Below are 14,948 nucleotides of genomic sequence, written 5' to 3' on the forward strand. Positions count from 1 at the left end.
GCTAACGATATCGAACGTCCAAGGCCGATGAGGTGTATTTGTTTATTTGTGCGCGCAATTTATTCGTCGAGTCACTCTCGGCCGTCGATTAGATTCTCGTCAATGACTACGTTCTCATTTGATGAGGAAACCTTCCTCGTAATTCACTCCATGTTTCCTTATGCCTAATCGTGTAAGACAGACTCTGTGTGTACGCGGAAAGGAAAGTTATTGTCACGTTCAGCGAGAGAGAGAGAGAGAGAGAGAGAGAGAGAGAGAGAGAGAGAGAGAGAGAGAGATGCCGGTCGAGTCTTCCACGTGGAAGAGATTCTCGCTTGCGTCAGATATGCAAAATGCATGCAGAACTGATGCATTCGAGATCATCGTGTCCTTCTGGTCAGTCGGCTCGCCTCTATCTAATCAGGCGCGTTCGCAGGACTTCCCAGACTACACATTCCGCTCATGGCGAAGGGTAACAGAAATGATAGGCTTGTTTGGCACTGCTCGCAACTGGCTGCGCTTCGCGCGCTACTTCCATTTTCTTCTTTTCTCCAACAAGTCCCAGCTGCTTTTTCTCAACTTCCGATGCATGTTCCATACAAACTCAGCAGCGAACGGACCTGACGTTGCAAACGTCGGACCAGAGAAGTCCGGCAATCGCTTTCGCGTGCTGCTCGCGACGTTTCGAGCGCGATTTCTAGTCTTCGCAGCCTTCGACGATTAGCATATACTTTTTCGGCGGGCGGGACGCGTTTGAGGCATCGCGTGAAAAATCGAATGCATCCGTTCCTTCTCGCACCTACTTCGCCTTATTCGGACACGTCGGCGTGTTCTCGTGCGCATAGAGAAAGAGAGAGAGAGAGAGAGAGAGGGAGCGTGTGTTCGTCCGCCCGTCTGTCCATCCATGGGCGCTACGCACTGTACGCGTCTTTTATCCCGGCGTGTGCGTGTGCGCGCAGGGAAATCGTGGAGAAGACTTGTGCACACACACACACACACACACACACGCACACGCGCATACACACACGTGCTCGGCGGCGGCTTCCCGCGCGAGCAGGTAGAGATGCGGGGCGCATAATGGGCATACTTGAATGGAGGAAAAAGCGGCCCACATCGGCCCTAACGAGCTCTGAATTCGTATGTCGCGGTCGCACACGGCGCGATGTAACGGCGATGTAAAAGCAGCGCAACGGCCGCGGCGTAAATCGCGCGCAGCCGAGCCGTTCGTGCAATTAGCGCCGTCGTTGCGGCGCGGCGCGGCGGCTCGCGCGCGTTCATCTCGCCAGGATGAATCGATGAGCGCGCGAGGACGATATTTTCACCGGCATTGTCCGTGCCGTGCGACGTTGATTTGAATTTCTTCGCAATCGCCATATCATGCTTCTGGGGTATATCGAGACGACCCGCGTGTGGAATGTTTCGTTTGTTGGAATTTCTCGACTCCGTCGGCGGCGGAGATGGAGACAGGTGCACGCTGCTTTTCCGTCGGAAACGTGACGACATCGCGCGTAAGCGTCCTTAGACCCGCGATTAAGAAGATCATTAGGGAGAAAAAGAGATCATCTATTTGACATTAGAAGAAGAGGAAGAGAGAGAGAGAGAGAGAGAGAGAGAGAGAGAGAGAGAGAGAGAGAGAGAGAGAGAGAGAGAGAGACACGTGTATATTGTGAGGACAGATACGTGTAGAACGAGACAGAGCGACGCGATTACGTAAGGCGCATTGATGAATGAATAATTGCCGGGAGTTCCGGCTGGCGCGGAAACAGTGCTCATAATTATGAGTCGTGTTTCCCACATCGTTCCGGCGCGAGTTAAGTGCCCGTTGTCTCGCTCGCTCACGTTGCACGTACGTTGCGCTAATGCGCATTATAAATATTACGCCGCGTCGCGTATATGGGGATGTTCTAACGGCGGCTTTATTTGCATACATAGCGATATTTCAGCGCCCGCGCGAACGCGTTATCATCCTCTGCGTGCTCTTTCACGTCGCATCTCTTGAAGACATTTATGATAGACAGCGGTGCGCACGTCAGCGCACGGCGGAAAGGAAGCGATGGGAAATTCATAACGGTGCGTGCCTGAAACAAAGCGGAACATCACTTTTTTTCTCCACACTCCCCGTGTACTTGGTAACCGCTTGAATACGTGGGAGTTGGCGTGTCTTCGGCGTGTCAGCACCAGCTTATGGAAAGTAGGACCCGAGCGCGCGTGGTCTGCGGTCTTTAGCTATCAATGTAGCGGCGTTTGCGCTGAAATTGTAGCGAAAATTAGCGTCAGCCCCGTTTTGTAGCAATTCTTCGGAGGAGAACGTATCATGAAAGTTCTTCCCAGAGATCGGCCTCGGTGAACACGAAATGTGCTCTGTGTGCGTTTCACTTAATTGCTCTTCCTGTAGACAGCTGAATGCCGCGTTTCTTCGTTGTCCGGTGCAGACGTACGAGCGTCAAGACAGAAAGTACATCGAGAAAGAAAGTGTTTGGTATTTGCGGCTGCGATCGCATCGTGAAATAATTACAAATCGGCAGGATGAATTCGGTTACTGTGTGTGTGTGTGTGTGTGTGTGGTAATCAGCGGGCGGCGCGGCAGCTATTACGCGTACATTCATATGTACATGTGTTTGAATGATTATTTTCTCTTGGAACAATGAGAAGATACGTATCTGGCGCCGAAAGGAAACACAAATTTTCAGTGAGACTAACCACTTTTTCTCACAGTGTGCGTCTCACGCACAGCCATCACGTTAGATGATATTGGATTCTTTCATTCGGCGAACGTCTATTTTTGTTTCAGACACGCCTCTATCACCGATGGGGCCTTCGTCGCCGAGTCAGGAAGGTCTATTCACGGATCTTCGTCTTCTGTCCTTGGAGAAGCAGCTCAATATCGAACTGAAGGTGAGAGAGCGAGAGAGAGAGAGAGAGAGAGAGAGAGAGAGAGAGAGAGAGAGAGAGAGAGAGAGAGAGAGAGAGACACGTCGCTCTCGGCGCGAGCTCTCGCGAGCGTCGAAATCTCGCGCGTTTTCATGTCGCAAACAGGTTTCGATCAATTCCGCGAGCGCGAATGACTCTTGGCCGCGTTATCGCCCTGTTATCGTGAGATTTCTCGCGCCCGCGCGGAAAAGAGAGAAACTCTACTACAATCTCGAGGAAGCCCGATAACGTATGTCTTTATTAATGTAATTATCGATATTTCTCCTTAATGCTCGGGGAATAATCATCTCGCCGGGTAATCGCTCGGCGCTTTCCGGATGATTACTCACAACTTCGGTGGTTCTCTTTCACTTTTCTTGCGTATCAGTCTCGCGTGAGTCAGCGCAGTGAGTCGCACGCTCAGTTTTTCCCCCCTACTAAAAATAATCTCTCGTTACATCACGCATATACTCTAACACGTATACGTACACACGCACGAGCGTGTGGTCGCGAGAATCCAAAATAATTAGAGTAACGCGTTACGGGCATTGCAGTTATACATGTTAATGCAGAGCCATTAATCGCACGTAAATAATTGCCTCGCTTCCCTCCCTCCTTTCTTCCCTCGAGACGATCGTCGAGACGGATGTTTGACGCGCGTCGAGCGAGCGAGTGCGTCACGGAATGCACGGAAAGAAAAGTCCAACTCGTGTGTACCTGCTTTTCCGTAATCCAGGGACCAAAACGACGAAAACTCGCTCGTTGGAGCAGAAAGAGATTCTCACAATGGAGATATCTGCTCAATTGTTCTCGGTTATCTCGAACGAGCCTCAACGGCAGCATGATATGAAATCGGGCGAGTAACTTTCGGTCGCGGCAACAGAGACATTCGCCTCTCTGGTCGTCGAGTCTTTGTCCGCTCCGCATTCCGCTGCACGAGCTGCAATTGTTCTCTTATCTTTGCGCGATTGCATTGTATTACGAAAGATGGCCAAGAGCAATCTCGCGACGGGATGAATGGAGATAGAATTTTCCCTGATGAACCACCCTGATCCTTCTTTTTACGCGTGTTTACGGCAGGTCAAGCAGGGCGCTGAGAACATGATACAGAGCTTGACGAGCGGCCACCGCGACAAGAAGCTGCTGCAGGAGGCTCAACAGATGCTAGACGACTCCCGCGCCAAAATCGAGTTCCTACGGATGCGAATCATGAAGGTGCGCCAGGCACGGCAGCAGCAACACGCGCGGGGCGACGCGCCGCCGCCGAACGGCGAGGCAACTAGCAACAAAGGTACATGCGGTTTGTTGCTAACATTTTCCGCACGCGAAAGAAGCGGAGGGACGAACGCGCCGAGAGGGCAGGAGACTCCGTCCGATACTCGACTCGATAGGAAGAGCCGGAGAGGCGGAGTGAAATTTTACCTTTCAAAAGCGCGCTCCCCGGCGCGAGCAACACGGTCGGATTCTCTTTCCCCTTTCTGCACTTCTTTCCCCGTTTCTTTTGTATCTCGACGTCACGTCGATGCAATGGCGAATTTCCGAACGACTGGTTACCTCGCTGAACTCGCGCGATATCATCTGTGCCGTTGCACAGATAATGGAGACGTCGCTAAAAATATCGCGTTTATTTAACCGCTGATACGCGCGTCAGAGACCTCCTCTCTCTCTCTCTCTCTTTCTCTCGTTCTCTCTCCCTCTCTCTTCCTCTCTCTTCCTCTCATTCTCGCTCACTCTCTGTTAAACAGTCTCGGATGCGCGGCTATTGTAGCCGTCGACGTTCGCGTTCCGATTGTTCGCACACGGCCGCGCGGCGTTAAGCCGCCGCACGCGTCTCTCATTGTTACCCGTTTGAAGTTTACGTCGACGCGACGGCAGAGAGAAAGAGAAAGAGAGCTGACATTTACCGCGGCAATGAAACTGCCCCGGAACACGGCGTTGCACACGCTGCACCCGCGCGTATCTCCACCGCGGGGGAGTTTGAGCCGCATTGAGAGTGGCACAGGAAGCCGCGCAACAATGTTGCATAGCGCGCGCGCGAGCTCATCATCGAACGAATGGACGGTTTCTTAGAAGGAGACGCATTGTTCGCGGAAGAAGGATACGCTGGTTGTGCCGGCAGTATGCGGCGGTAACGGTTTACACTTTGCTGCGATGCGATGCGTGGGCGGCGCGTTACGCGCGTGTTACGCAAGGCGACAATCGTTTCTCTCGGAGCGGTCGGTCGATAAACGGCGACGGCGCGGCGTTCCCGGGGATAACGATTAGCCCCGTCGGCTCGGTGTATGCCGTTAATAAACGTAATAACGCTTTATAGATAGGTATGAGCCCAGCTTGGAGCTCGCGTTGGAGGAGCGGGTGGAGGAGCTGCGGCATCGATTGCGGATAGAGGCGGCCGTCGTGGAAGGTGCCAAGAACGTGATACGTCTTCTACAAAGTGCCAAAGTCGCTGATAAGAAGGCTCTAACTGAGGTAGGTGCTGCTGCTGCTGCTGCTGCTGTCGCTGTCGCTGTCGCAGTTTTTTCTCCTCTAATTGTCGCCGCTCGTCCGCGCGCGGAGGCGGAAGCGGCGACTTGTGTGACACGCAATCTCGAGAAGGTTCTTGTAAATGCGCAGCGAGCACACATATGAAAATGTATCTGTGTATATGCACACGTGTTGGCACGTGTGTGCTTCAGAGGGAGACTATTTACGTCACTTCTCTGACGGAGTGATTTCGAAACGGTAATAATGTTGTAATCGCGCGCGATCTCACCTCCTCGGGGGAAACTACAATGCGCGCGCTGGCGATTTCTGCGTCTCCGACGCGACTCCGAGCGTTCAGCGCAGGTAATGTCGCTCGAATACGAGAATATCCCGCTTGGGAGCGACGGAACATTCTTATCGTCCAGCGCGCTATTTCCGTAAAGAAAATCCGCTGGCGTATCGGTGACGGCTGGTCGATTTTCGCGCGACGGCCTTTAATTTTCTCGCGAGCGTCAGCGAAATCTCGGCGAGGAGAAGTCATGTTTCTCGGATGTGCGCCGCGCCGGTACGAAAAAGATTCCTCGTACACCCGGACCGCGGCGTCGGGGCGACGGTCGGCGTAGAGAGAGAGAGAGAGAGAGAGAGAGAGAGAGAGAGAGAGAGAGAGAGAGAGAGAGAGAGAGGAGGGGAGAGAGCAGCACGACGACGACGTGTACGCGCCTCTCTGAAAATAGCTCTCCCAATTTCCCGCTGCCCCGCCGTCTCTCGTGACGCCTTTTCGGGTCGCGCTTAGTTACCATCTCTCGAGGGGAACTGGCATCATCCAGTCGTCGTAAGCACCGCGATAAACCAACGACATGTGCACCGGCCGATCGCGAAGGAGGCGCTCGTGGAATGTGCACGCCCGTCAAGTGGATACCCAGGAAGATATCGACCCCGCGTCCGGATAATCGCAGCCATTAATTATGATCTGAACACCCGAAGACTGACGCGAAGCCGCCCACAGCCTCGTTGGACGTTCCTCTCTTTCTCGCTCTCCTCTCCCTCCCTCTCTCTCTCTCTCTCTCTCTCTCTCTCTCTCTCTCTCTCTCTCTCTCTCTCTCTCTCTCTCTGTTTCTATCTGTCTCTTCCTGCCTCTTCCCCTCGTCGCGAAACGCTGCGCTCCACGAAAACTGACGTCTGTTTCAGAATCGATTTAAGTTGTCAAGACACCCTCGTGAACCACCCTTCGTTCACCCCTTGAGAACGGAAGTTCCGGTCTTGCTTGTTGCGTGTCGTGACGCGTGCAAATTTTTTTTAAAGCCAATTTGCCAGCCCCGGCAGAGCGAGCTCCACGAGCTAAGCGGGGCTCCATATAGGTGACCGAATCGCCGGCGTTTCTTTCCGCCCCGAGACTGAGAGAGTAGTTTCCGGGGTGATCGATGGCGAAGCTGACTTTCGTCAAACATGTCGCGCACTTGCCGTGCTTTGGCCTGAGCTAAGCTAGACTGGGCTGGGCTGGGCTGAGCTGAGCTGGCTTGTCGGTCTGGCTGCGCCAATTCATCGTGATTATTGCGCGCGATCGTCGCTGCGTCGGCGGGAGTCGCAAAAGTGCCGCCTTCCAGACGTATTCTTAGTACGCGCAAACTGTACCAAGCTCCAAATTTATATTGTGCTAATTATACGCATCGTGTGGTCGCTCTATACCGCTCAGTTTGTTGCCTTTGCGAGAGGGAGTACCGCTCGCACGGTGGTGGTGCGGTTGCGACAATCGCGGAAGTATTGTGCAATACGCGACGACGTGCGCGAATGATTATAGAGCGATGGTCGCCGAGCGACGAAACTGCGGCCATGCGAGGAGAGAAAGAGAGTGGTTGAGCGTGTGATGAGAGCGGAGGGAGGAGAAAAGAGAAGAGAAGAGAAGAGAAACGACACGAAGAAGTAGCTGCGAGTCGAGCTCGCGGCGAGAACCCTCTTCGGGCATCCGCGTCGGGGCGAAAAGAAACGCGCTCTCGGACAGATCCTCGCGCGGCAAGGGAGCCGCGCACGGTTGAACCAACCGAAAATAGACGGTGGGTGCGATGCAATATCGCAGTATTGCCATCCTTCCGGGAAAAACTGCGCTACGGAGAACTGCTGAGGAAGAACGCGGCGCGCTCGCAAATAGACACGTTATTACATAAGATCGTGCTGGCTCTTCGCAACATCGCGAGGCGGTGCAAACGCGAGACGGATCAGATGAGCGAGCGCAGGTGTTGTTGTCGCACGTAGCAGCCGTCGCAAGGGACAGACTTTGTGTCTCCTCGCGGTGAGCGACCTCAAATCCATGAACAGAAGAAGAACCCGGACGGGAGCAGCGCATCATCGTCTCCTCCGGTCGGAGGAAGAGGAGAAGAAGAAGAAGGAGAAGAAGAAAAAGAAGCAGCAGCAGCGGGACGACGAGAGGACGCCGGAGGATGCGACCTCGTCGTGCCGGCGGCACCGTCGACTGAAGGACGACAATGCCCCGCGGTGGATGACGGCGCGTGCTGCTCGCTGGCCGAGATGTACGGACGTCAGGGTGATTCGAGCGACGACGGCTCCCAGGTGCCGCCGTGGCTCGTGCGCGCCGAAGTCACGATCCGCCACGGCAACGCGGTGACCTCTGAGACCGTGCGACTGCCGTCAGGCACCAGCACCACCACCGACGCGGCTGGCATCCGCATGATATGCCGTTGGAACACGGGCGAGGCCAACTCGGCGGCTCCCACGCCGACGCCAACGGCACCGGCCGCGTCTTCGTCGTCGCTTGACGGCGCCAGCGGCGCCGGTGGCTTCGGCTTTCAGCGCGGAAATATACTCTTCACATCCACGCCGCCCGAGAGACCGCCTCAACGCACGCCCGCCGGCTCCTACATCCTGCCGCGGTCCGGCTCGTCGGGCAACGACGATTCCATCTCGTCGACGAGAGGCCGGGCGAACGTCTCCGACTCCGGTTACACCAGCGAGCAGTTCTCGCATCCGCTCTCGTATTCGAGCTTACCCTCGCGACGGCCGTCTCAGCAGTACAGTCGCAGGTGCAAGAGCACTTACAGCATCGTCCTGCAGTCCAACGCGGCTGGCGCTGCCGACAAGCAGCTCGACGCGAGCTCGAAGATTGCTACCTCGACCGCCAGGTCGCCGAGAACCTCGTCCGTCGACCCTTGGCATCGACGACCGGCGCACCATCAACACCAACAGCTGTTCCCGCGTTATCAATTCAGTGCGGTGCCGGAAGTGTGCGAGGACTGCGCGGAGGGCGGCGCCGCGTCGAGCGCCTTCACCACGCACTTCTGCACGCGGGTCGCGGAGAAGAGCGCGAACAGAGCCGCGGCTGTCGCCGCCGCCGCCACCACCGCCACGATCAGCAAAGACGCGGCCTCGCAAACCACCGACGTCGAGTCCGTGCGCTCTTCGTCGACCGTGTCGAAGAGCGGTAAAGTCAGGAGGAGGTCAGCCACCGGTGCCTACCGGTCGGACGAGAAGAAGAAAGAGGTAAGGAGGAGTCTCGTCGACCTTCGAAAGCGAAGAGCAGCACCTTAACACGTTGACTGCCATGGCGCTTGCCAGTGTCCGACATTGTCACATTGCCGTGTCTCATTAATTTATGGACGTTGAAACATAATCAAAGGAACGAATGATTGAAGATGCCCATGAGAATAATCAAGTGTTTGGGAATAAAATACACATTTCACGCTGAACTGCCGGAACGGTCCGGCAAGCGACCGCCTTGTAATTTCTTCAGAAAATTGCAGAAATTTTGCATTTTCTGATGTTTAATTTTAAGCGCATCTTTTTATCTTTAATTGACGTGGAATAAAACTAAGCGAAGTAAATAATTATTTTTCCCCCTGTATTATTTGTGTCTCGAGGATACGAATAGAAGAGTCGTGGGAACACTTGATTGTTTATGAGCACACAGGAAAGAAAATGCTGTTTTATCAATGGAGTTGATCAACATAGAAGTCAATCTTCTTGATTCAAGATCGGTGTTATGATGAACTGATACTCGAGCTGTGTTAAAACAATGTACAACGTATCGGTTTCAATGCTATCGCCATTGAGTCAAGAAGATTCACTTTAATCATGACGCTTTAATCATCAGTTCTATTGATGCTGAGCAGCGTCTTCTTTGACCTCTAATAAACGTACCGGCAACACGGAGCCAATGAAACGAGCATAATAAATATGCGCATCGTGAATTGCATTCATTTACTGCATCTTCGGCGACTGAAAAAGTCCAGCTGAGCGTTGAGACAATCGGCGGAGACGAACGTGGCGGTCAATCTGTTCGAATTGACGAGCGGCGAACGGCGGCGTCAGATTACAATCGTCTTCTTTCAGCAGGAGATCCGGTCGGCCCCGGCGTCAGCGGGCACCGCCGGTGGTTCCGTTGCTTCAGCTGATTCCGAGAAATCTGATTCGTCGGCGAGAGAAGACAGCAGCAAGCGCAAGTCGCGGACAGTGCACATTGACGTGTACTGCACAGGCTCGGACGACGACCTCAGCACGGGCTCGACCAGCGAGGACGAGCCCAGCACGCCGATGACCGTCTTCGAGAACGAGGACGTGAGGATCACTCACACCCAGGCGACGAACAACCTACCGCGCGGGTTTCAGGACGAGAACGCGTTCCTGAAGCGCAGCGCCGAACGACGATGCGCGAGTTTCCGCAACGCGCCGATGAGGATGCCCTCGTTGGCTAGCTCGAAGGGATACGACAGCGAAGTGTTGAGCTCGCTGTACCCGTCGCGGTTCAGCTCGTACAGCGCCATACGCGACCTCGACTCGGCGCCTTGGTCGGCGGCGTCGTCCAGCACGGCGGTCTCGTGCGACTCGACGACTATGACCTCGTCGAAGGACACGTTCTCGGACATGGAGTCCTTGATCAACAGCAAGTCGGGCTTGATGCCGTGCGAGAGCTTCGAGTACGCCAACTCCACGGACCGCGACAGGATGCGGCGGATGGACCTTGGCTCGAAGGCCGACAAGGAGAAGAGCAAGACCTGGCGGTCGCCGCAGGTCGAGCGCAGGCAGCTCTTGCGAAACAAGAAGATGAAGGAATACTTTGAGAAGCACGAGATCGGCTGGTCGTCCGCGGACAGCGCCGAAGAGTCCGACGAAAGCGGAGCGGTCGGCTGGAGCTTCGTGTCCGGCGACGACAGGCCGCGATTCGTTAAGAAAGACCCGGCCGCGGGTCGCAGGGGTCAAGTGGAAGAATCTAACGTGACTGATTTAGATGCGACAGCGCCGGCGCCGGCGCCGGCGCTGGTGGACAGAGACGCTCGAGAGAAGGAACGGCCGCGAACGGCCGAGGCGATGCATGCCGACGATCACGTTCTGTACTCGAACATTCTGCGCGATCGTATCGGTCCGTTCGGCTCGAAGAGTCCATCCCCTCTACCCTCGACCATACCTTCCCGCGTAACCTCGCCCTTCACCACCCCGCAAGGCGAACGGACCGATCACATCTTGAAGGCGTCGATGTTCGGCGCGGTGGTCAGCGCCTTCCGAAAGCCTGGCCATCACATCGGTCCCGCGAAGAATCCCGCGTGCTCATGCGAGCATTGCCGCAGGTTCTTCGAGCAGGAGGCGAGGGGACGCTCCTCTTCGTTGAGCGAACTTGAGCGTCACCCGGGCTTCAAGCTGCGGAAGGACTGACGTCTCGCCCGAACATTGATCTTCGCGAGCGCGTTCTTCTTCTTCTTCTAGATTTTACCGAACGTCTCTGCGAGTTGTGAAATTGCCGGGTGTTCTCGCACAAATCGAGCACGAACACGCGCGCCTCTTTTAGTTAGGCTCAATGCGTCATACTGATCGCGCTTTGCTCCTCGCGTTAATCGCGAAGAGGACACTGCGGAAACTCGTATATTGTGATTTGTGTGATTAATTTATATTTCTCCAAGTATTCCACGGTATACTGTATAACCTTTTCTATTCGAGTTCGTTGCCCACGAGCGAGCTCTCTGCGCTGCACATTCTGCTGGGAATTGAGCATTTATGAGAATTAACAATGATGTATTGTCGAGATTGCGCTGTTGTTAATAAATAAATAAATATCAATGATATACGCACTCGTCTATACTCGTCTGCACGTACTACGCAACCCCTTTGTGTGCTCGTATAATAGATAGTCGTAATGTTGCATTATTATATATGTATATTTCCGATGAATGTTTACATAAATTGTGTGTGGTGAATGACTGTAGGCTCAGGCAAGCCTCGCGGAATCCAGTAGAAAATTGGACTTACTGAGATTGTCCCTCGAACTCAGAAGGCAGGAGCTACCACCCGACAGCGGCACCGCGGCTCAATTAAAGAGGGAATTAGCTAGCGTGCAGTCAGCTAGTCCGGTTCCTGTGACTTACACATCACTGCAACCGTTCCGCGGCCCCTTGGAAGGTCGAGCTACAGTGCCAGCTTCGGTGTCGAGATGCGCCGCTGTCACTGGACAACTAGAGGTACGACAGTGAGGGGAGGATGTACGATAGAAAAATCCATAATGTACGTTACTCTCTGTCTGATTGTCTCTCTTTTTCTCCGTGCGAAAATGATTTCAGGTAAGATTAATGGGATGTCAAGACTTGGCAGAGGAAGTGCCTGGACGTACGAGAAGGGAGCATCCTGCTAGTCCTGATCTGCGTAGTTTCGTCAAGGGTGTCACAGGTCGCAGCTCGAGCAAGTCGTATAGTGTGAAGGACGAAACAAGCAGTAAGCAATGTCTTTGATATTTTTTCATATATATAAGCTTCTCTTGTTTTATATTTATATTTCTTTTTCCCCGTGATAATAATAGCGATAATTTTGAAAATATGTCGCTAATTGCAACTATTCGCTCCTTGCAGATGATATTATGGCGGTTATAAAATTGGATAACCAAACAGTAGCACAAACTAGTTGGCGCCCATGTTCTCAACAGGCTTGGGATCAAAGGTAATTGTTGATTGATCAAGATTAACGATATTATGAATAGCTTTCCTGCGTCGTTGACGCATCCAATGTGTGTTAATCCGATGCGTTGATTTGACTTGTCCAGGTTTTCTATCGAGCTCGACAAGTCGAGAGAACTCGAGATAGGCATTTACTGGAAGGATTGGAGGTCTCTTTGTGCGGTGAAATTTTTACGTTTAGAGGAATTCATCGACGACGTTCGTCACGGCATGGCGCTACAGTTGGAACCGCAAGGCCTCCTGTTCGCGGAGATCAAATTCCTGAATCCTATGATTTCGCGCAAGCCCAAGTTGCAGCGCCAACGCAAGATCTTCAAGCAGCAGGTGAAGAATTTCCCGAGGGCCAATCAGATGAACATAAACGTCGCGACTTGGGGCAGATTGCTCAAACGCTCCGCACCTTCGTTACACAATTCCAGGAATTCGGAGAGTCCGCCATCAGGTGAGACCATAGACATCTATATTACACTGGACTGCTAACTCCCGTGTTTCTAGAGATAATTTTGGACCTCGAAAATTATGTATTACATAGTGTGAGTAAACGTTTGCGCATGCGTAGTGTAAATAGTACAGAAGATATGTAAATGATGTGGCCGATATTCATTATATTTATGCGTATAAGAAATTGCATATGTATACATATATTACTTTTTTATTTTAACCGATCGGACATCAGTATTTTACCACTTACAGGACGCATACGCATGAGTTCAGTACATTGTTCTCAGAATCATGTATTTTATCCTAGTTGGCAGTCTAGTAATAAATAACATGGATGTTTGTGGGTGAGACTCAGTTTTTCGTTCGCGTATCACATGAATTTTGGTTGTCTTACACAGTTCCGTTTCCAGGACCACAACCGTTGCAGCTTGTATTTGATACCTCAATAGAAGATAAGCCTGAAACTCCCGGAGAAGTGCCTGATCCGGAGAAAGGTGGTCTCGGAGGCGCACGGCCTTTAGGAATGTCGACGTCGAGCAATAGTCCAATTTTGCCGCGTCCACCGGAACACCCGCCGCCCCCGCCGCCAACCGTTACGAAGAAACCATCTATACCCGCACCCGCACCACCTCCGAAACTGGATCAAGAAGTAAGTCCATTTGCGCATACGTTCATTTTTTGTACTATTGCTATATTTTAAGTTGAGAAAGTTCGATATATTGATAAGCGACAATATTATCTGTTATATACTATTTAGTGCGATATATGTATTTGTCGATCTCTGCTTTCGATATAAAGATGATCGCTGATATCGCAAGTTTGTATGATTTCCATAGCTGTTAAAAGTTTATGTCGTTCGTCAACTTTATTGTGCTGTTAATATGGTAATTTAATTACTTTTGTCTTATCTCTCTTGTACTTGTCGGATATTTGTTCTCTCTATATATATATTTTTTTTTAATTTTCTCTACAATAAGAATATTGTGTAGTAAAGTATACATTAGAGTCTTCAGGCTGGAGGGAGAATCCTGGTTGCGGGCCGAAATTAGTTTGTGTAAAATAAATTGTATGATACACTTTAGACGGATTTTTCTGAAAGGTTATAATTGAGCGGATGTACATACGTATACATTTTGACGCGGCATGTTATGAGGTATTATTATGTACTCGTCGTAATTATATATAAGAGATAGTAGTATTAGTTTAATTTGTGCACTTGCTTGTGAAAGGAACGATATCTTTTAGTTGTTACACACACATTTTTTATTGAGTGCAAATGTACGCAAGTTTCCTTTTATTTTCTGGCAGCTTATATATCATTGTGTCGATTATTTTGCGACGACTTCGATTTTATTCTCTTGCATACTCGATTGAAGCGTTACAGGTGTTTACGCTATCTTCCCACAATTTTCAAAGTAGCAAGCTGCAACTCCAAACTCCCTGTCGCGAAACAGACAAATGTATTTCCAAACGTAAATGACGTTAATTGCGTGTAGAGATTTACTCGTTCGATGTTCTAAAAATTCTGCACCGTCGTCGAGCCCGATCGAGCGTCAGAGCTAAGAAGATAGTAATGTAGTTACAGAGTGCATTAAGGGAGTTTGATTTTCTGCACAACGAGGAAAAGGGGGGGCCTCAGGGCGCAAATTTGAGGCCCCTTGTGACAGAGCCTCGGCCTGTGCTGATTGCACCACCCTCTCCACGCACACCCTCGCCCCAACCTGTGGTCGAGTTTCCTGAGGATGAGGTACATACCTCCACATACACACACACATACAGCATCGCTTCGCTTGCTTTTAGTATGTTGCGTGTAGATAGACTAGAGACCGTTGTGTAACTTCTTTCTGTAACTCTCTGATACTATTTTCTTTCTTTCTCTTTACACACTATATATATCCCTTTGTATCCTCGTATTAATCTCTTTGTTGGATCTCTAACCTATATATTGCGTATAATCTGACTTCTATTATTTTGCGACGTAGATATATCGAGCGGCAATCAATAAATAGCGTGGAAGAAGTACATAAGAATAATAGTTAGTGAAACAGCCGATGTAACAGCGCAACATAATCCGCCATTCTATACGGAAGACACATCCAAAGTGTCTTCTTTATTATGACATTAACATATTATTTGTTCGCATCTTCATATAATAATGTATACAGAAATTCTCTAACGTATCTAACTAATCATAATGATGCATTGAGT

The 14,948-nt window shown here is 51.4% G+C and overlaps 2 protein-coding genes across 9 annotated transcripts in view; both read left to right on the top strand.

Moving 5' to 3' along the window:
- Positions 1–14,948, top strand: part of Pkn (serine/threonine-protein kinase N) — a 37,813-nt gene that overhangs the window by 17,378 nt on the left and 5,487 nt on the right. For 5 of the 7 annotated variants that reach the window (XM_025300406.1, XM_025300405.1, XM_011150184.3 and 2 more), the window contains 9 exons: positions 2,771–2,874; positions 3,970–4,180; positions 5,204–5,358; positions 11,559–11,810; positions 11,910–12,060; positions 12,195–12,282; positions 12,386–12,741; positions 13,151–13,389; positions 14,320–14,487. In XM_025300406.1, the coding sequence (XP_025156191.1) occupies positions 2,771–2,874; positions 3,970–4,180; positions 5,204–5,358; positions 11,559–11,810; positions 11,910–12,060; positions 12,195–12,282; positions 12,386–12,741; positions 13,151–13,389; positions 14,320–14,487 (1,724 nt within the window). Of the gene's footprint in view, positions 1–2,586; positions 2,669–2,770; positions 2,875–3,969; positions 4,181–5,203; positions 5,359–11,558; positions 11,811–11,909; positions 12,061–12,194; positions 12,283–12,385; positions 12,742–13,150; positions 13,390–14,319; positions 14,488–14,948 lie in introns of those variants that run through there. The other 2 variants (XM_025300407.1, XM_011150185.3) reach the window with 2 other exon arrangements.
- Positions 6,731–11,545, top strand: LOC105188626 (serine-rich adhesin for platelets). 2 transcript variants are annotated; one of them, XM_011150179.2, is made up of 2 exons: positions 6,731–8,844; positions 9,694–11,545. In XM_011150179.2, the coding sequence occupies exons 1-2, from the start codon at positions 7,876–7,878 to the stop codon at positions 11,008–11,010; spliced, it is 2,286 nt and encodes a 761-aa protein (XP_011148481.2). In that variant the 5' UTR covers positions 6,731–7,875; the 3' UTR covers positions 11,011–11,545. The 2 variants fall into 2 exon arrangements, with proteins under 2 accessions (XP_011148481.2, XP_011148483.2); XM_011150181.2 differs by having other exon boundaries at positions 9,697–11,545.

This window comes from Harpegnathos saltator, unplaced genomic scaffold (genome assembly GCF_003227715.2).
Source record: "Harpegnathos saltator strain DR-91 unplaced genomic scaffold, Hsal_v8.6 scaffold360, whole genome shotgun sequence".
Taxonomy (NCBI): domain Eukaryota; kingdom Metazoa; phylum Arthropoda; class Insecta; order Hymenoptera; family Formicidae; genus Harpegnathos; species Harpegnathos saltator.